The sequence below is a fragment of the Thermobia domestica genome, chromosome 11, assembly GCF_964235325.1.
Source record: "Thermobia domestica chromosome 11, izTheDome1.hap1.1, whole genome shotgun sequence".
Classification (NCBI taxonomy): domain Eukaryota; kingdom Metazoa; phylum Arthropoda; class Insecta; order Zygentoma; family Lepismatidae; genus Thermobia; species Thermobia domestica.
The window spans coordinates 210,801,181-210,823,973 of record NC_137464.1 but is presented as its reverse complement, the minus strand read 5'-3'; the positions used below and the strand labels follow the sequence as shown (position 1 = coordinate 210,823,973).

The window sequence follows — 22,793 nt, the reverse complement described above, 5'->3', positions numbered from 1 at the left end:
GACAAGGCGACTCTGACATCTGATGTGCAGAACTTGAAATCTCTGGTAGTTACAGCAGAAAAACAAACGTACATAGTAACGTACATATATTTAATACTTAGTGTAAGAATTCAACACACTTACCATAATAATGAAAATTTGCAATTTAAGTGAGATCAACATGAAAATAAAAGGAATGTGAATAATTATTCAATTTACAGTATCAAGTATTTAGTGGAATAACTTAACGTACTTAGTAGAACAGTCCAATTTACGTGAGCAGACGAGCATGCAAAATAAGAATGTGAATACTATAAGCACAAAGACTTACCCGTATAAAAAGATCGTAGTGTCCTCAAAATATCTCCATAATAAATTAAAGAGAACGACGTATTAAAGCAAGCAAGTTATTTCCGTACTTAATAGCTTGTGTCAGTTGCGTACTTCCTCTTAGCTTTATTTTTTATTATTACTTTCGTAATGAATGTCTCCAAGCTAAGAACCTCCCAAATTTCACCTCATTCAGTCACAAGGTTCTTAAGACTCAAGTCTATCATTGGTATTTTGCTGGTATCTGGCAGTCAATATTTGGAGACACTGTTCCCATCGACTTTTTTCCCCCTCTACATCACCCATATTGAACTCATGCACGTAAATGGGAAATTCATATTTTACAAAGCAAGAAGCCTCTACGACGTAGTAAAGATCTATTTTTAAATTGTTATTGAATTTACCTCAGAATGTGTCTTAATCTTATATTACCGAACAGTTTCAAAAGATAATTTATTTTATCTGCGGTGCATATATATATACACACACACCAGGTGTATCAGAAGTCCGGAGCAATAGGTCAACTCCACTGTGAGTAAAGATACGAACAAGAATTTTAGGAATCCAAAAAATGGATCAAAAGATTGCGATCTTGGCCAATAATTAGTTTTTGGATCAGGGACCACAAAATTTTTTGAACGGCTAAATCGAGTTTTCGTATTTTTTTACGGAATAAACACATCATACTAAGTTAAGTGATAGTTTGCGTTTCGCTACACAATATGTAGCTCTCCATATATAAGGCCTACAAGAAAATTTATGCCTAAAATATATTGAATCTTTTGATAAAAAAAGACGAAAATTGTTGGAAATTGATAATTTTCAATCTAAAATGGTGGATTTTTTCCAATCACACCATTCGTTTGGGCTCCCCACTGGTAAGGTGCTCAATGTTAAATGAAAAGGCAACGTTTCCAGTTCAGCAGGTTGCTCCCTTGGATCTTCATCATACTAACAACACAGCATTGTTGGGAACTGATTCGAAGTGTTTTAGGTTCCTCACAAAACAATACGCACATATATCGTTTCATTCTTGCGTGCCCTTACGTTTCGTTCAAACAGTCTGCTGTACTGGAAACGTTGCATTATCATTAGAGACACGATTTTTTGATGACGCGCGAAAACGCGATATTTATCAGTTTTGTACGAAAATAGCGTGTACCTAAAATATACATACGAGGAAGGTTCAATAATTATTGTCCCCGGCATATTTAAAATACTTGAGCTGGGATGGCTGACGGGGGATATTGTAGCCTAATGTCTTAGATGCCTATATGCTAAATTTCAGAACCATAGCTGCTATATTATTATTCTTTTTTGTCGTTTAAGGTGTGAGAGGTGGCACCTAGCTTGAAAAATGGAGCAATCCGAACAACGAGCTGTCATCAAGTACCTCCAGAAAAAGGGGTTAAGCAAAAATGAGATTCATGAGGACATGATCAGTGTGTTGGGTGATGGGGCTCCTTCCTACCAGGTGGTAAAGAACTGGTGCCGTGACTTCCGTTGCGGCAAGGAAAGGTGTTAACAGGCCCCTGATGCTGGTCCTCCAACAACAGCATGCACCCCAGAAAACACTGATGCTGTGCATGATACGATTATAGCAGACAAACGAATCATGGTGCAACAGTTAGCAGACATCATGCACTTCTCTGTAAGATCAGTGGAAACCATTATGCATGAACACTTAGGCTTCAGAAAGGTGTCAGCGCGATGGGTACCCAAAACGTAATCTCGTGAAAATCAGAAAGACAGAGTTCGATGTTCAAGGGCTTGTTTGGAGGTTATGGGGGCAGACCTGAAACAGTTCTGTGATAGATTTGTGACAGTGGATGAAACGTGGCTCCACCACTATGAACCCGAGTCCAAACGACAGAGCATTGAGTGGCGGCACAGCAGTTCGCCTCCACCATGCAAGTTCAAGCTGCAAGCATCAGCACGCAAGGTTATGGCCACAATTTTTTGGGATGCGAAGGGTGTGCTCCTTATTGACAACCTGGAGGTTGGACACACTATCACGGGGGCCTATTATGCAGCCCTAATCCCTAAGTTACGCGAACCAATCAAGGACAAACGGCGCGGGATGCTGCAGCGAACAGTGCTGTTCCATCAAGATAATGCTCCGGCCCACAAAAGCCATCTTACTGGTGCCACAATCCATGCTGCTGGTTTTGGTGTGTTGGAACATTGTACTCACCCGACCTCGCCTCTAGTGACTCATTTGTTCCCGAAGTTGAAGGAGTACCTCAAGGGGAAGAAGTTTCACTCAAATACAGCTGTTATTGAAGCTGTGGAGGAATGTCTCACGGCTCAGCCAGAGACTTTCTTTGAAGCTGGCATAGTGGCTTTATAGCATAGGTGGAATAAGTGCATTACTATGAAAGGAGACTTTTTGGGAAAATAATACTGATTATAGGTCAGGGACAATAATTATTGAACCACCCTCGTATTTTTTACCGTTAGGCCATCTAATGCTCGCGGTTAAACGTGAAATTCTGTAGAATTAGCAAAATTTGCAACAAATCTTGATATTCCACAAAATTTACGCAAAAGTTGAGAGTTTTTCGACGCTTTTACGGTTTACTCATTACCATTATTTGGCAATTACCAGCAGTGTGATGAAAATTTCCATTTTTGAGAAAAAAGACCACCACAATTTTTTTAAATTTTACATGCAGTTACAAAATGAGCTCCAAAGTGAAGTGGAAAGAGTGTCTACTGGTGAAGTGGATAGTGTGGAAGGAGTGTAGCGGGCAGGGCCGGATTAAGGAGGGGTCTTAGGAAGGCTGTAGCCCTGGGCCTCCAGGTGGACAGTGGCCTCGACTCGGATCAAAATCTCAACTGGCTATCTAAAAGAATCATAAAGATACAATCATCATCATAAAATAAAATATAACAAAAAATATGAAACATATTCCCTTAACCTTCCTACTGTACTTTCACAGAAAAGTATTAGGCGAAGACAGCAGGAGCCACATATTTTTTCTAGCCCTGGGCCTCCAGATGGGTTAATCCGGTCCCGGATGCGGGGTATGTTAGATGAGCATTCAGAAATCGCTGGAAAGTGTCTTCAACTAATGCACGTGTCAGTTTTGAATGCTGATGTGGAGAGGGTTCTCTCTTCTTACAATGACATACTTACCGACAAGTGTTATTTGCATAAGTAAACTGTGAACATTGAAGTTATTATTTTCTATTAATGTTATCTCTCTTTTTTTCTTTTTAATGATACTTTTATTCAATGAGGATGCTTAGTGTTATTTTTTAAAAGCTCAAATACTGTTTAATATAGTCATGCATGAGCTCATGTCGTCATGATTGATGAGTGGAAATCACGGTGAAATAAAAGGTAACTAACTGTAATTGCCAGGGAAAATAGTGTTCTTACATAGAATTTTTATTCACCGATTTTATCCCGCTTTACGCATATTTTTGTAACGAAATTAGGAATTCTTATTAGTCTACAAAATCGTGTCTCTAAAATCATTTAACACAGGGCACATTACCGGTGTGGAGTCCAAACAACTGCTGCGATTGGAAAATTTTCACCATTTTAAGATTGAAAACCACCTACTTCCAACACTTTTTTTCTTCTTCACTTATAACGAAGCTAACTTCACTTATAAACAGATCGAATTGAGAACCTCATCTTTTTTTTTTTTTTTCTGTTAAAATGACGTATCTATCTTAGTTCAGAAGGTCAGAGACGCTACACTCTGTCTGCGCACATTAAGGGATTCAAGATCCTGTGGCTCAACTGATATGATATAACTTAATGTATCTGTACATTATTCTATACTGTTGCATTGCATGATTTCTAAATCCCAAATAACCCTATTACTTCGAAGCTGCCATCAATATCGAGAACGACTACTTGATTTCCCAGATATTAAAGAAATTTCTAAGAATTTCCCTGATTTTCTTTGACAAAAATCAAGTCCCTAACATTACCTGATTTTCCAAGTCTGTGGGAACCCTGTTGGATGTTTATGATACTGTTGAGTCCTCAGTTTGCAACTCTACATAACAAGAGTGGTATTGTATAATTTCGTTTCACATGTAGATTTGAAATATCTAATAATCTGACATACTGTCATTTCACATTTGAGTAACGCAAGCTTTTGGAGCTTTAGGAATAAGTCAGCTTGTTTCGACTTTTTCACACATACAGTAACTTAACATACATATTCTGCTTTATAAACCAGAAAATTAGTATAGAACTCTTACAAGGTCTGGCATACGACAAGCTATACAACTCGATGTCCTACTTTTCACTGTTGTACTCGTCGAAATAAATTTTTGCAAAACTACTTCAGCTTATACACATTCACAGATGTTTATAAATTTCGTATCAAGTAAAAGATGTAAATTTTATCTTAAATGTAAATAGTTACAGATAGTAATGTATGATACACTTCTGTTCTTTCAGAACAATTCTGCGTTGAAACTGGATCATCATTCTATCTTAATTTGGATCACTACATCGTAATTTTCTTACACAATTTCTAGATATGATCATCACTTTAAGTGTCTCGATACATTACTATTACACATTTTTTTTAATATACAAGATGTCTAAGACATGTTACATTTTGAAGATTTATTTAACTGCTTTTCCTGGACTTGCTCCTCTACATTACAAGAGTACAAAAGCAATTTCTAATCTAAAAAACAGACTCCAGTCATATCTATTTTATCATGACTACTCTCTTTCTCCTTTGCTATTACGCTTCGTTCAGTAGTACTTAGTATTTAAATTGTTCCGGTACTTAAATCTCAACACAGTACACTCTTCACCGAGACATGGTGCCTTTAGAAATCTACACGAGGGAAGTCATTTCAGCAGCGGGAGCGAAAACATACGTAGAGGTACGCATTTAAGGCGTGTTCTGTTGAGGCCAGAACACAAGCAAAAGATAACCAACTATCGTGACTTATGCTGCTGCCAAATTATCATTTAACCTCTTGAGGAAGGAAGGAAACGACCTAGGGCTATTTGCGTGGTGTGAATGAAGAAACACCTTACTCAAGATGGTTGGCCTGAAAAAGCTTTTTACACTTTCTCGACCAAACTGCCCCTCCCCCCCCCCGGACCGCTCGCAACAAAGACAAAAGCGTTAGCGACTACGCTACGCGGGGCCACTCCTGTTCACAACAGTCAGTACGCAATGTTAATACAGCTACTAATTATAATCGTAAATCCTGGTTTTCCAAGTAGGTTATCACGAAGACGTAGCTATTTATTTTTCTATTTTAATTATAGGTTAGTAATTAACGACTAGAAATTATAGTAAATATTTAGTGATAGTGCTACATGAAGATACATATTTAATATTAAAAAACATCTTACCTTACATTCTTGAATAAAAATTGTAACACTTACTGTTTCAAGGCTTCCAGAAATGATTTCTGAAGGAGTGAGTGAGTGTTAGTGCTATGATTTTCACATTATTTCTTAAAATATTACATATTTTACATTTGTTACCTTCTTTTAGACACGACTTCCTACAATTTAGGCATTTTATAATTATCAGTGTAACCTGGACATAATTTCAGTAACATCAAATGTAAGTGCAAAGATAGGTTTTAAAGGGGTGCACTTTTAGTATCTTCAACCATAATTTGCAAGCGTGCAGTGGGCTTATGGAGAATGTAACGAACTATTCACCTAATAATGTTTCATACTCTTTCTACCTATATTTCCAGTGTTACTCTCAAGACATTCCTCCTCGGGGACACACAATGACTTAACTCTTTTCACAATTTGATAGTCGCGTAATTTTTGCTTCAACAGTGGTAATTTAAATACTATTACGGTTTTATTATTATTATTATTATTATTATTAATTTGTACTGGTGGTTCCCTATATATCGTCGGTACTTCTATTTCACTACACACAACATATAAATATATATCCTAAGATCAGTGCAATAACCATCTACTTATATCTTTTTTAATGCGTTTTTTATTTCAACAAAAGGATTCTTCTTAATTCGATTCGTAGTCTCAATCACTTACTAAAACAGCCTTATATAAAAACGGCTCCAACGATCTGGAGATATCTATTTCTCTGACCTTTGGCAGGAAATGTCCTGACTCATGACAGGTGTCGGATGACATTGACATTGGTGAATATATGAGAACATTTACTCTATAGAGAAATAATAATTAATTGCTCATACATACATTTCACTTACCTCCCATAAAAATCTGACAATCAATTACCCTGAAGACAATTCTTACACATTCATTTAATAATAACAAGGTTCTTTTAATATATCCATATCCAGTTTCAATAAAGGTTATGTTACTTATCCAATCGTGCAATTATTATATTACTTACGAACATCTGACACTGAAACATACACTACAAATGAGACATCTTATGCATGCATTAATAATGTGACTAAAATATTTTTTTTTTTTTTTTTTTTTCAATTAAGATCTGTAACTTGTGCAAAATTGTTTATTTCGTTTTTAATGTCATCAATTTGGGTTGTAATCTCCTTTTGCTGTGCGTCTGTTTCTACTATAATGGTTGGCTAAGCTGAAATTGGTGTACAATAACGTCAGATAAAACACATTTCATAAAAATTCCCTGATTTCCAGTCTTTTCCCCTGACCTGCACCATTTTCCCTGAACAGTAGGAAACCTGCTAAATTGAAGTCTGCGCAATGTAGTACAATAAGAGTAACTTACAATATACTAGAAAAGCCAAGTAACCATCAGTACTGATTAAAAATTTTCGTAATAGTTCTTAAATTACTAGTTGAAAAAAAAAAATTATGTGAAAATCATGTTGCGAGAAAAACTTAAGCCATCATATATCACCGAGGAAGCGTGTCCGAGTATAAACACGAAATATAGACTGAAGACTGACTGAAAAACGTTAGTATGTAAGTAATCCGTCATACTACAAAAATGTGTTTCATACGCTCGATAAGTAACTGTGCAGAACAATTTATCACATTATATGTTTCAAAGGGTATTTTATACTAGTTATAGGAGTAACATAGGATTACCATGTAAGAGACTTTCTAAAATAAGACATTTTTAGATTCACAAAAAGATTTATAACATTACTCGACAAACTTCTTAGTGACATAGCGAGAATATATAATGTATACAAGTTAACTTTAAAATATGGATTACAAAAATTTCGGCTTCCTTCCCTTCGCTCTTACAGTTGGATGTATTGTATTTTCTTGGAAACTGAACATTTCAACCATATTACCATTAGCAATTATTTACAAATATCAGGGTTGGCAAAAACCATCGTTTTTATTTAAAAGAGAGAGAGAGAGAGAGTGTGTGCATGCGTTGGTGAACCCGACAATCTTCGTAGGTCGATCGGTCTACACAGCAGCACTGTGAGCAATTTTTGCAAAGCGAGCACTTTTTAATGGTTGCTCGAACTGTTTTTTACTTTTAATGCGTGCAGGACCCTTATAGGGGTCCCCCCACGAGTTCTTTTGACTCCGCTCGTTTATACAGATATAGCCGGTTTTGTGTAAAGTGTGTGTTCAGACTGAAAAGTTTCGTTTCTCGATCGGTGTATATTCCGACGCAGTGCCATCTACGTGTGTGTTCCAAGCAGGAACTAGAGCAATTCAAACTACCTGCTGTTGCGTTCACCATTGTTGCCAATCAAGTATTTGTTGAAATGTTAAAGAAAATTAGCCGCTACAGCAGACGAATTATTCACGGTAAGAACTCGGATATGAATACTACGTAAAAATAATCCTATGCCTAAAATGTTTTTATTAGAACTGAGGGGAGGGAGAGGTGTGTATATATAAAGATAGATCTATATATATAAAATTGAAAATCGCTATGTTTGTGACTCTAAATCTGCTGAACCGCCTGACCGATCTCGATCAAATTTGTAACATGGATGAGGTTCGAGGTTGGGCTGGTTTTAGCCTATTCACTTTGATGGTAGAACTGAGGGGCCTTGGAGGGGGAGGGGATATGAAAATAAATGAAACTTTATAACTCCCGAACCACTCGACCGATCTTGATCAAATTTTCAACATATATGAGGTTCATGCCTGGGATTGTTTCTGATTTAAATTTGACGGAGCAACGTCGGAGAGGAGAAGGAGGGGGAGATATATAAAAATCAAATTATATAAGTCTGAAAGTGACAATTTTTGTAACTTAATGTTAATATTTTCAAGTTATTTGTTAATGGTTAAATAACATTAATGCCGGTAAAATAAACTATATCTAGCTACTTATTACGAATCTTGAAGTTGAAGCAGTAGTTTGTAACCCCCAAGAAAAGGGTACTTTCCCATATTATTAAAAGCATGCTCGGACTATTTTTAAGAATCGAAAAAGAGATGTCTGTTAAAATAGACGTGTAGCAATACTAGTTTCAAGGGGGGGGGGAGTAATATTTCACGCGTTTGCAGCGTAGCCAAAGAAAGTCACACCGAAGAAGAGGCGTGAAATACCTTGAAACAATATGTGTTATTTTAACAAAAATGAAAGGTGAGACGTTTCCATTTTTTATTTACAATAAATTCTTTAAATATGTTTCTACTTTGTCTTCCTATCTGCTCAACCTTATAATTTTTTAATGAGCCACTAATATAACATAATATTTTAAACGACCTCTGTATTACTTTCCCTCCTCCTCTTCGTTGCAAATTAGTATATCCACAATACCTGTTTGCAGCGAAATGCTCAAATATTTTAGGTATACGATTATTTTTGATAAAATATTGAAGGATGTTATTTATTTATTTATATAGTTACGTTCAAGCTAAACCTTACTTATACCGAAATTATTTGCCATTACTTCGTATTATACTTGTAATAGTCTTTCAAATACTTATTAACGGAGACTTACCTTATAATACGTCTGGTAATCGCGTTCTCTGCAATATTAAGAGTGGATTATCAAGTGAAAATTTAAAAGCATTGTTTTTTTTTAAATAAAATTATTTCTGTACTATCGACTATTTCACGTTATACAGTCACCTATAGTGTAATTTAGAGACATATGGAACATTCGAATAATCCTATAAAGGTGATGATTTGTGACTATCTCTTACTGACAGACTTCATAATTTTTTCATGTATTGAGAAGGTCATAGAGTAGTACAACTAAGTTTCGGTAAGTTATTGCTGGCAGCGAAGAAATGTGATTAGGTAATACAAAAAGGTACTATCCTTTTATTTACCTCTGCTAGCTATTATTTTTATATTTCGAGTACTGTTTTCTCAAATACTCTTCCTTATGAACAGAGGAACAGTTTAAATCATCCTGGGCAATAAATTCGTCACATCCTTGATAAATCAAAACCAGTGAAATCATGAAAATATATCAATTCAGAGGTAAAACTTCCAATTATAATGGTGGACCACACTATACATCACCCCACAAAATATATCTACGTATAAGTGTTATTACACTGGTTATTATTACCCGTTTTATATTTTATCTTCAAAGTTTATTTTTAATAACACCTTCTTCTGTGAAGTATTTTTAACACTACAAAACAACTGAAGACATATTTAGATAGAGAAAAGTGGTTCATTGTAGCCCTATTACATTATTTTTCATATTGATGAATTAATTAATTTGTTGTAAATATACAAAAGTTAGTACTTAAAGGAATAAAAATACGTAATAAAGTTATTCATTCTAGCTTTTTTTTTAATCATAGCAAATTTTGCTAAATTGCTTATTTCCGGTGTTATTATGCAGGTATATTTAATAATTTTTATAAACATACTTTGTAGTTCGAAGAAATATGGAGTAATAAAGTTAAATGTTTATAGTGAGCTAATAGTTAATATTTATTGCTAAAATTAGAAATAATGTTATCCCTTCTGTTTATATTTCCTTTTCCGGTATTCAAGACTTTTTTCCTGATGTAATATGCCTCAAAAACATTTCTTTCAGTTAATGAAGAAGTTCGACGTGAAACCTTCGTACAGTATATTTGGTGCTTTTTCAAGTGCTTAGACAATCCACAAATGACCAACGTTATCGTCTGAAGACAATCTTAACAACACTTCTTACTAACGACATTTTTAGTCACACCTATGTACGTATCTTAACAAAAATAATTTCGTAAATGCTCCTTAAATAGTTTTTATCCACGAAATAGCTCTTGTATTGACTACAAGTGCTTTCCCAATTTCTAGGCGTTTTTATGTGATGAACTTATTGCCTAGGATGATTTGAATTTTCTTCGGGGAGAGTATTAGTGAAAAATACCCAAGGGCCAGTAACTATTTTGTGTTATGTACGAGATGTTCGTACGTTCCATTGGGAATTAGAAGTGAGTAGGATTTGGAGCTGATAACTTAAACAACACTGCCGAAAATAATAAAAGATACTATTGAAATTTTCGGTAATTTATTCTCAAGACGTATTACAACGCAAATCTACAATTTAGATTTAAGTATGCATTACTTTATTTTTTGAAGTAATTATCTTGTGCATTATATATATTAAATAGAGAAATTAACCGATTTTATGTTTAACAGCAATTTCTTCATGGGAGCCGAATCAATTATATAATATACATCGCACCTATACAGGAATTTGTATTTTATAAAATCGGTTATTTACTCTACGTAACATATATACAATTCAACCGTCAGTGCTATTCCATAACGCAGATACTGAGTTTTCCAAGCACAACAAAATTGTGGTAAAGTCAATGTGCTTTGAGAGGTTGTGCTCAAACTTCAAAAAAATGAAAAATCAAATCTTTAGTTTAACGTCCAACGATCATCCATATAAGGCTAACGGAGACGAAGATTAAAGCTAGTGAATGATGATGGAAGAACTGGTGGAATGAGAAAGAGGAAGGAAATGGGAGTACCTAGAGAAAACCCACGGACACAATGTTGTCCAAACTTACTTGGCCAGTGATCGAAACAGGGATCCTACACATAAAAGGTAAGCACTCTACCACTGAGCCACTGTACCCCCTGTTCAGACTTCAAGAGTGATATAATGTATGCTTGTTAAGGCTGCGAACAGGAACGCCTGGGTTCGAATCCTGGCTAAATTGTGCATTTTTCACTCCTCGTATATTTTGTAAATTATGGCAATCAAGATTTCTGGTAATGTATTTAATATTGTCATTGTTATTTTTGTTCTTATTTTTCGATTAAATCATTCCATGATTTATTAAGGTTACCTTTGCTTGTTTAACAATAAGCACCGTATCTAAGAAAAAATACTCGAAACAGTTCCTTTCTATCATAGATCTGACTGTTTAAAACTTCCTCCCCCGCAATTATGTTTGTTATCAACTATATAGTTTAAGATAATTTCATTCTTTTATTTTCTAATGTTGTTAGTTTTTGTCGTATCTTTCTTTTAAGTAACATAATACAGCAAATGACACAAGACACAAAGCTGTTTGGTTTTAAACGTAAAATATTGGCTTAATTTATATTATGGAAATCAATAAAGGACAAGTAAAATACAGACATACTGTGAGCAATATAGCAATATTTCTAGTACGAATAGGTAACTCCTTCGTTAATATCTACTGTTCAATTACTTATTCTAGCCTCATCTACAATTACGTATTGGGTCATGTCATATCAATTAAACACAGTGACTTAACCTCATCATCTCAGATTTTAATGAAATTTGGTACATAGATGTCCCCTAGATAGATTAAGAAAAAATACTAAATTTCAACTTTATATATCGACCGGTATTGAAGATACGGCTATGTAAAGTTTGGAAAAAATGCCCAAAATAGCATGTTCAATGTATTTTGAAATTGGAATTGCAGCTCTCCTAATTGAGCTAGCGAGATGGTTGAGGTGTCATACTTCAACATTTTTCATGCCCTTTCCTGTTGTATACAACAGCATACAGGCTAATACAAATTTTTATTTTAAAATCAAAATCAAAATCAAAATTTTCAAATTTTTCAAAAAGTACATATCTTAAAATTTTGAAATTAATTCCATGAATAAATGGTATTGTTGTAAAACACCTGGCAAAACAGAATTTGGGATGATAACGGGTTCATTGTTTAAAAAAAATTAAAACGAATACTTATTTTTCAAGAATATAAGGTAAAAATATAGAAAGTTTTACACTTCTGTGAAAATAAAAATGAACACTAATCTGAAGAAAGAGTACAGATGATTTCATAGTAAAACTTTTCAGTAAGTGATAGGATATGTTCATCACTTGAAGTTTGAAAGTCACATTTGTTCGGCATACATCACTTTCAAGGAGAACATAACTTCTTCCATCGGGAATTACAGGATTCACTTTTGTCAGAACGTCCACTACAGACATCCACAGATCTTTAGATGTCAGAACGTCCAGAACATCAGCGTTTCTTGGATATGAGAATGATGGAGGTGGCCAGGTGGATGAAGAAAAGTTACTTTTACTTCATCAAGTTCTTCATTTTTCTGTAAAACATACCCGAACCACCCATTTCCTTCGTAGATAGCTGTGACATAGCCTGATATGTCCTCTAATTGAAATTTATTTGGAGATTGTGACACTTCCTTTTCCCAACTCTGTAAACCATCTGAAAAGTGTTTCACCAAATAATGTTGATGTAGTTTTGGGAATGAATGCATGATATTGTTGTGTTCCTTTGATAGTCAATGCTTGATTGAAGTGACTTTCCAGGAACATTTCAGCTTCAGTATATTCCTCTTGGGTTAAGTAGGCAAAATTTACTTTGGTAATGCTTTCTACTGCCCACTCAAAAAGTTATCTTGGGGTTTGAATTTGATTGTCACAGGATCTCTTTACTGAATCGCCTACTCCATCGCAAGGTCCTTTTCCATGTTCTATAGCCGAGAAGTACCACCCTGCTTTTACTTTAAAAGCTGCCTCATGAAAGCAGAGGTTTAAATTTAAAAAGTTTTTCTTATTTTTGTGTTGAGCGATGGATGTGTCGGAAAAATTAAAAAACAACTTTGTTTAGAAGTTTTTGAAATTAGGATGTCAGGAATAATACGAGTCCTTTTTTGAAAGGCGTAAACAGCAACTGTATTGTGCTCCAGACAATCGGAAACAACTACATATTTAACACGTTCAACTTCGTTTTCCTGTTTGAAATATGAAACAAAAGGATAGATTGTGACCTGTTAGCTCGTCCAGTGGTACCTCTGTGCTTCATCTTGTACCGTTGTGCTATAATTTTCAGAAAAATCACAGAAGACAGCAAATTCTGATTCTTTAAGATTTTCTTTTGTATAGCAAAGGAAGGCTCCCCGTCGTTTGGCAATGAACCGCTAAAGCTGCTTCACTTCATTTGTTTTTTAAGGCTTAACTCCTTATGTAACAGCAAGGTTATGAAGGACTGGACATATTACTTGAAATGGCATTTGAACCACTACTCAGTTTTCCAACTGGGAGAAATTTTGTGGGCTCATCGGGGCTCCTTAATTACAAGAGGAATATTAGATTCAACTAACACAGATGATTCGATATATGTGAAAACGTACGTATGAAATTCACGTGGCCTTTGTGACTACAATTTGTGGCATTTCTGCATTTTTTTACACCAATTGTTATATATATATATATATATATATATATATATATAAACCACCTGGTTTAAACCGGCCAACCCTGCTGCTGTACCAGTGCCATATGTATACTTTTTACCAGGGTGGAAAAAAATCATGATTTTTTTTTTTAAATCATTTTTGATGATTTTTTTTATTTAAATCGACTTTTTGATTTAAATCAAATCTTTCTCCTCGTATAATACAAGTCGCGAATTAAAATAAAAACATTAGGAATTAGTATTAAATGTTAATTATGCCATTTAAGTGAAAGTATTGGGGTTGAATTTTGAATTAATCCCCAATCGTTAACCTATATCAATCCCAAACAATGTTTTTTTAACAATTTTAAAAATTATGGCTTTTTTTTTGCAAATTATAGACTTTCAGTCAAGCATCATTCCTATTTATCCTAGGATCATGGTTCATACCTCCTCCTTTTCAGAATAGAACAGCCTTTAAAACGATAACATTCACATTTTCCTTATGTCCCTGAAGCGGAAAATTTTGAGAAGTCGGGATTTTTGCTGATTTTTTTTTTTTTTTTTTTTTTCAAATTTTGATCTCCTCTGGACTCTATGTTAACGCACAGATCTCAAAATTAACTGGGAAATACTAAGGGTGTACTAAATGTGAGTACAAAATTTCAAGCTTCTATCTTGAATAGTAAGGGCGGGAAAAATATTTAACAATGAGCTAAGAACATCCCCACAATACCCCAGATGATCCGGATGTAATATAAAAATTTCCTCAGACATCCCTATTTATCCTAGAATCATGATTTGTACATTATTCTCTTCAGAATAAAACAGTTTCAAACGGTACCATTCAAATGTCTCCATTGTGTAGGCTATCTGGGGCTGGAAAATCACGAGAAAAGGGATTTTCTGTTAAGAAATATCCCATTTTCTTTACTTTTTACCCCTCTGTACCGCCTCTCTTTAAAGGCAAAGATCTGAAACAAATCTGAAAAATACTAAGGGGTGCAGTAAATGAGTGTCCAAAGTTTCAAATTTCTAGATGCAAAAGTAAGCCCGCGAAAAATAATATACCCAAATACCCCAGATTCCCGTATAAACAGGATCTCAGGTAACAGTTTCCTGAGACATCCCTATTTATCCTAAGATCATAATTCGTACATCATTCTCTTCAGAATAGAACAGCCTTTCAGTTGGTACCATTCATATGTGTCCATTTTAGGTGCGAAAATCGCGAAGAAAGCTTTTTATTTTTCCCCTCTGGACCCCCTTGTTTTCACGCAGAGATCTGAAATCATCTGAAAAATACTAAGGATGAACTGAACTAGTGTGCAGAATTTGTCTTCTGAATGCAAAATGTAGGCCCGCCAAAAAATAATAAAAATAGGCACAACAGAAATATATTTTTTAAATTTATGACGTCAACACATCCTATGTCTTGACGCAGAGAGGCGTGAAAGCATATGTAACATGCTCTACAATGCCTTCGAGAAAACGAAGTAAAAAGCTTTATTGGTACCTTTTTAATCGAATAATGGAGACTTTACCCTAGCGTTAAGGAAAAAGTACAGCAACGCGCATCAAAGTGACACTTTTTTTCCCACAAAAGTTACTGATATTTGGCAGGGGCATATTTTAAAGGAAATTGTAACTAGCTTGCGGTACGAAATACATAAATTTTGCCCAAAGTTATAAAATGAAAAAAAAAAAAAAAAAAAAAAAAAATTCGGGAGGGAATAGGACACTTCTAAATACGCCCTCTTATCTGGGAACAAATATATAGACGCGCACACAAAAGAATCTTCGTCTTAAATGTCGATGGTGATTTCCCCGTTGGAATAGTTAACGATTTACAATATAAACCCTATGTTACGAAGAGAAGAAAACAGGATTGCCCTGTTACCCGTTCAAAACGGGATTTCCCCTAATCATCCTCTGCATGACACTTGCTTCCATACTATGCTGTACATACTGTACATTTGAGTCTCATTGTATTATGATTATCATCTTCCATAATCGAAATAACAGAACAGAAACAGGACTTTACTTATTTTCACTTTAAATTATTTCGGAATTTGATTTAAATCAACGATTTTTATTTAAAAAATCAAGTGATTTAAATCTTGATTTAAATCGTGATTTAAATCAGACTGATTTAAATCAATCCACCCTGCTTTTTACAGACCACGTTTATTTATTTACCGTAACATATTTAACTGTGAAACTTGTATTATTATTTTAAAATTCAAAAGTACTGTAACAGTACTTTAACTTGCTTTAACTTATTTTCTAAAGTATGAGGTAATAAGCATAGCCAGTAGATTACAAGTCGGTATGATATGTTTTTTACCCATTAGTGTACTCTTCATGTTAGTGTTCAAATTTATTCCCACAAGTTAAAAAAAATAAATAAAAAATAAAATAAATGCATTCGTGTATTTTTAAGCTAGGTACATGGTATTAGTGAAAACTATAGTGTTAATTTTTTTTAACAATGAACCCATTATCATCCCAAATTCATATTTTGCCAGGTGCTTTACAACAATACTATCTATGGAATTAATTTCAAAATTTTAAAATATGTACTTTTTGATAAATCTGAAGTAAAATTTTGATTTTGAAAATAAAAATTTGTATTAGGCTATATGCTGTTGTATACCACAGGAAAGGGCACGAAAAATGCTGTAAAATGACACCTCAACCACCTCGCTAGCTCAATTAGGAGAGCTACAATTTCAATTTCAAAACACATTTAACATGCCACTTTGGGCATTTTTTCCACACTTTACATAGCCCTATCTTCCGTTCGATATATAAAGTTGAAATTTGGTATTTTTCTTAGTCTATATGAATAGTACTCCTGTGGAAAATTTCATGACAACCTGAGATGGTAAGGTAAATTTTGTTCTCGAATTGTGTTGATTTGACCTGGAATGGCTCTATTATTCCATATCCATTAACACAGAAACACTATTAGTTCAAGAAAGGAAATACGGCGGCCAACATTCGTTCAAATTTAAGTGTTCTGTGTACAGTTTACTAATTCGCAGAAGAGGGAAGGCGTAGTAACTCACTCAAAATTTGGACTAAGTGCTGAAGTAATCCTCTTTCCCAAAACCAACGAATAAAAATATATAGTGGCTCATGAAGTAATCTAGAGAAACATGCCGAATAAACCACACAGTGAGGCTTGTGAAATATTACAACAAAAATACATCTCCAAGAGGCTCCACACACAGGTAACAATATTTACTATAAATCAGTGCGTTAAAATGCATATCCCCATTATCAACATATGTATATAATTTCTTGTCTGGTAAAATGTTCTCAACATGCAGAGTTAATCTTCCATACAAAAAAACTTTATCAACCCATGTAGTTTCTGAAGTATCTGAACCAAACATAAGACTGTTGCACAAGCACAATACAGAAGTGTATATTATATATATATATATTATGAGAAGTTATACGAACCCCGATCGGCTTCTCTTCCTCTCTCTCCTGTCTCTGCTGCGTGATCTTGATCTCCTGTCACGACTTCGAGAGCGTGATCGCTTCCTGTGATCTCTTGATCTAGAACGGCGCCGTCGGTCCTTTTCCCTCTCTCGATCGCGATCTAAAAACATAATAACAATAATAAAACTTCTGTAACAAATATGCCAGAATTTAGAACAAGAAATTTATCACCTGCTCTTGGCATTAAAAGTAATATTTCTTTCACACTTCATCCAGTAAGGTAGTAATATCCTAACCATCAGACAACGCATACGTTTACTGCTCTCAATATTGTTAAGATTCTTTTTGCATCCATATCTCCTGGATTAATTAGCATTGTATTTCCAAACACATAAGTACTCTGTTTTGGCCCAACTAATCCGCGAGAGAAATGTAAGCAAGTAAAGAAGAATAATAATGCTTTTAAATTTATATCATCGCGCAATATCAGAAGAATATGTAGTAACAAAGTAGATTCCTTCCTTTTCCCATATTCCTTAAATTTTGCATTAACTGCCAATCTAACAATGAAAATGAGTTTCATCTTCAAATTCTAAATTGCAAATTACCAGGCAAATTTTCTGAAGGACACAATTTCGTCTTATGAAATATTCTAAAACTAGCTTCGCAAACGTTATCTTTTTAAGATTAATTTCCAACTTTGGTTCCACTTAATTGTCTACGTTAAACTGAATGAAATACCTTGAAGAGATACCACAAAATAACAGATCACCAATAATAATCTGCTCACTATCCCTGAGATATGCTTACTTAAGAGAGGTTTACCGGCGCTTACAACTATTATACCACTACACGTAAGCTAAGATGCTACCTCGTGAAGCAATTTGAACCGCGTACTAGAAACAAACTTATCCACCCTAACTCATTACAAAATATAAAATGACAATACTGTCTGAAACGTGAAGATTCCCGCTATAAATAAGGTAACAGTCTTCCAAAGCTATTTATAACCATGATAACACTTTAACATACACCAGCTAGGATCAACACAAATACTAACATTTTAATATTTAAGAAAGCTTACTACACTACTGAGAAGTTTCCATAAAATTGACTTACTTATTATGCTTTCAAAAACATTAGTATACGTTGCTGAATAATAATATACAGGGTGGACCAAATGTAGGTATACAGTCCCGTACTGATCAACTCATTGCTTTTTATTGTTATCCATCAGGTAGACTTAGTTTCTTTATTACTTGTTCTTAGTGTGTCTTTACTTATATCTTAAGCTCTGAACAGCCGAAGCAAACCTATAGGCTAGAATGGTATATTTGATCAATACAGGGAAGAATACCTACTTTTGGGCCACCCTGTATATTCAATAAGCAAACTTACATTTAGCACTTCACGATTTATAATGCTTGTACAGAAAATTAATTATCATGCACTGAATCATCTTACTTTTGATGCGAGCTGCTACTACATGTGGGTCGACCAGTTCTTACTTAACCTTCTCCTCAATGGTTTTTAGATAATCTCATCGTAACACACCGCGAAAGAAGTTCAGTAGACGATGGGGTTCTTAACGTTAACTGGTCCAACGGTAGTCAATTTAAGTAGGTTCGCTGTTTGCTTCTCGTCTATTGTTTCCATCAGTAAAGTGCCATTCTGTTATTTCTTGATACGTATCTATAACTTGTCCGGCAATATAAGTAATAATTTCATCAATGAGGAAAGAGGACAAACCCTTAATTGCATCAGGACAATCTGTTTCAGCATTGAAACTATCAGCATTCGTACCTTCAATTACAAAATATCGAATTACAGGCATCACGATACTTGTCTTTTCCACACTATTTTTTTAGGGTGAGCCCAGACACGAGTTTATAGTTTTAGTATACCCATAAAAAAAAGTTGGTATTAAATATACATTTACAAAAAGAAAATGTGCATGAATGCCGCAACTTCACACCGAGGCGCTTTACGCTACTCTCTCCTTGATATCTTATAAGCACGCCCTCACCGTAGGATCAATGCAAGGAAACCATTCCCGTCGACAGAAACGCATAGCCCCGAACAGATTTGAAACTACAAGAAACAACCTATCGAACCAAACACATAGACCCCACCAGCCCACAATAAACGACGATAAAACACACGATTCGGCTCATATACTTATAGCCATAAAAAACAAGATTCTAAAAATACTCGAGGAAAAGCGAAAATATATTTTATAGAAAAAGGTTTGAATACGTGAAAACAAGTGTCTACAATTTCGCAAACCGTGTCAGTTATTTCTGATGGTGCTGCACCCCACTTTAAAAATCGCTTTCAGATGTTCGAGATGCAGACAGGTCCGATAAAGCAGTTGTTCTGCAGTGAAACCGGCCATGCAAGGGTCTCTGCGACGGTATTGGGGAGTGGGTAAAGAATGTGGCAACGCGGCATAACCTTAGGCAAAAAACAGATACACGGTATTAAAAACGCAGAAGAAAAAAAATGAAATGAAGTTTTACGTCCCACGATTATGCCGGTTAGGCTAAAGGAAACCGTGAGAAATGAATGAAATGGTGGAATGCAAAAGGGGGAGGAAACGGGATAACCCCGAGAAAACCAACGAACACGGTGCTTATCCACCACAAAGCCCACAGCCCGAGCTGGAATCGAACCAGGGACCCCAAGCACCGAAGGTGAACGCTCTACCACTGATCCACCGCTCCCCCACTAAAACCGCAGAATTCGTGAGTATAATGCAAGTACAAACTCTGGGTATTACTCTCGTTTTGTTGCCTGGAACTGAATTCGACGACTTCCAGAGAAAAAAAAAAAAAAAGAAAGAAAAGTATGCGACCGGTAACTGGTATTCAACTAAGTCATCTTTTGCTTTCGAAAAATAACGTTAGTTTTTATGGCAGTAACGGGTCACCATGAAGTAACTTACTTCATGCTTCCCCCAAAATCGAACTTCTGCAATTCAAAGTGTAGATTTAAGATATCTGCAAAAAGGAACATTTGTTACATGCATATATGTATGATAACCAGTGGTGCGTAGCACAAATATTTTGAACAAATCATGAATTACGTGAAGTTCAAGTGCTGTTTATGCTTCCACATGAACCTTCAGCAGGGTACAGGTTTCCAGAAGCTCATAAGGGAAGTGAAAATAAGTGTTTTGTGACTATCGACGATGTGCTACGCAGGGGCGGATCCAGGACGAACTTCTTGGGGGAGGTGTTGTAATACTGCTACTTAAGAGCTACTTTAAGAGCTCTTAAGAGCGCAAACCAAACTATAAAAAATATAGTTTATTTATATCCCTATGTACATAACACAACAACAGGTGATGGTACAATTTTATATTTTTATGCCTGAGTTGAAATGGAAGGCACCATGTGCAAGATTGGGGGAGGTATTAAATATCAGCCAAAAGGGAATATGTTAAGAATTTGCTGTATGTACACCTAAACTGGGACTTTAGCGGCGCGCCGTAAACACTTGACAACCGAGGAAGGATTTTCGTGCAGTTTTACTATACGGAGCCATAGTATAAGTAGTAGTAGGAGTAGGAGTAAGAGTGGGAATAGCAGTAGTAGTAGTAGGAACGGGTTAGAAGCCCTGTAGGAGTTCGTTGGATTCTGTTCTCGACATAAAATTAAAGACTTCCCCACATTTTCCCGTGCATTTTACAATCTGTGGATCCGTATAGTAAAACTGCATCAGGATTTTTGTGAAGCGAACGTAATACCGGCCTATTTTTGTATTTGAGAAATTAAATTTTTTAAAGTTAAAATTTCTTCCTTGGTATATTTTCTGTATTTTATTAGATTAGATTAGGTTGTATCGGTCCCCCAGTTCAAATATTGCCTCCGTGCACTTTAGTGCTCTATTCTGTATACAAACTGATCAATTAGAACAGACGTTGCCGACAAACGAATACATAGGATGTGTATATGTTTAGTAAATTGATTTAGCAATATGGACTCCCCAATTTCATTTTGAAAAGGTTTAACTACCGTAGTCACTTGAAGAAAGACCTCACTAATGTTTCACCAATGTATCTAATTTACTTCCTTCAAATGAAGCTCCAAAAAAGGAAACGGAAAAACCATTACCTGAAGATTCCATGGAAATAAATCCTGAGATTATCACAATCGATTAATAGCACACGTCACCCAAACGTACTCGTTTCGCACCCGGATTGTATTATCAACACTGTGCCATTAGTTACTTTAGTAAAAATTATAACTTACCTGATTTGTTTTCTTCTCCCATCCCAATAATTTATAAGGTTTCGCGAACAAACTATATTTCCTAAAAACTACTAGCTTCTCCCAGCTCTTAGATTAACACCACCTTCCAAAATGGCGTCACAAATGAACTCTGAAGTCATGGTTGGAAATTTGTACAGTCGGAAAGTTGTAAAATTACTCTAACAGAATAAAATTAATTTCGAGGTTCTATTCTGACGGACATTGGATAAACATAATTTAATGTTTTCATTTTACTTAAAAGGATTATTAAGACATGATATTTGAAAGAAAACAGACAAACATTCTCGAATATTGAGGCATTAGACTAAAGGTCTGTAAAAGCTAGGACGGATAATCAGTACAAGACTTGGCAATATTTTGCAGACCGTACGCACCGCAAAAGCGGGAACTAGAAATCATAAATATTTTACCGGAAACTAAACTAAAACATGCATTTTATGATATACTGACGCAAAAGAAAGCGGAATGAGAACTCAGGACTCCATCACAAACTTGAGGGTCTTACTGTAACGATTTGCGTCAATGCAACATAAAATCTAACATCTGATATATTTCATTTTTACAAGGGGCCTCATTTCGCAACAGTCTGCGAAATGCACTCAAATCTCTGCAAAACGTTTCCAAATCTCAAATATTAAGAACTTTTAGTGGGACGCAAGATAATTAATGCCAACAACGCTAAATTTTCAGAATAACATAAAATTGCAGACTCACTGTAATGCTAGTTTTAGACGGAAGCATTTATCGTGATAGATGTACTGACAAATATCTCGTATAATGGCATCAAAACAGTGGCGTATTTAGGGGGAGCTTTCGGGCTTAAGCCCCCCCGAAATCTTACTTACTATAGTAAAGTATATAAAATATCTAGCAGAATTTTCATATTTTCAGGCAAAGTCCCCCCCCCCGAAAGTTAGCAAAGCTCCTCCCGAAACAAAATCGTAAATACGCCACTACAACAAAAGTATATGGTTCTTTTACACGGTAGGATTTTGATAAGCATATTGTCGTGATGTAGCAAACAAATCACTGGAGAAGGGCGCAATTATGGCTCCGAAACTAAAAACAGAGATTTCAGTTGCTATTTCTTCTAAAGCCCTTTGTCGCATATGCTTATTATGATACAAAGGACTCTGTACTAACAAGGATGCTCTTCATATTTTTCAATCAGCATAATAATAGTATCCCTACTCCAACTCATTTTTCTTCACTACAATTCAATTTCCCACACAAAACAAAAAACATGGATA

The 22,793-nt window shown here is 35.1% G+C and overlaps 1 protein-coding gene across 3 annotated transcripts in view; it reads right to left on the bottom strand.

Moving 5' to 3' along the window:
- The window catches only part of U2af50 (U2 small nuclear riboprotein auxiliary factor 50), an 85,740-nt gene extending 64,058 nt beyond the window's left edge, over nt 1-21,682 (bottom strand). For all 3 annotated transcript variants that reach the window (XM_081731566.1, XM_081731567.1, XM_081731568.1), the window contains exons 1-2: nt 21,523-21,682; nt 17,288-17,429 (exon numbers count right to left, since the gene is read on the bottom strand). In XM_081731566.1, coding sequence (XP_081587692.1) covers nt 17,288-17,429; nt 21,523-21,544 — 164 coding nt within the window. In that variant the 5' untranslated portion in view covers nt 21,545-21,682. The remainder of the gene's footprint in view (nt 1-17,287; nt 17,430-21,522) is intronic.
- Between the last annotated feature and the right edge of the window lie 1,111 nt (nt 21,683-22,793).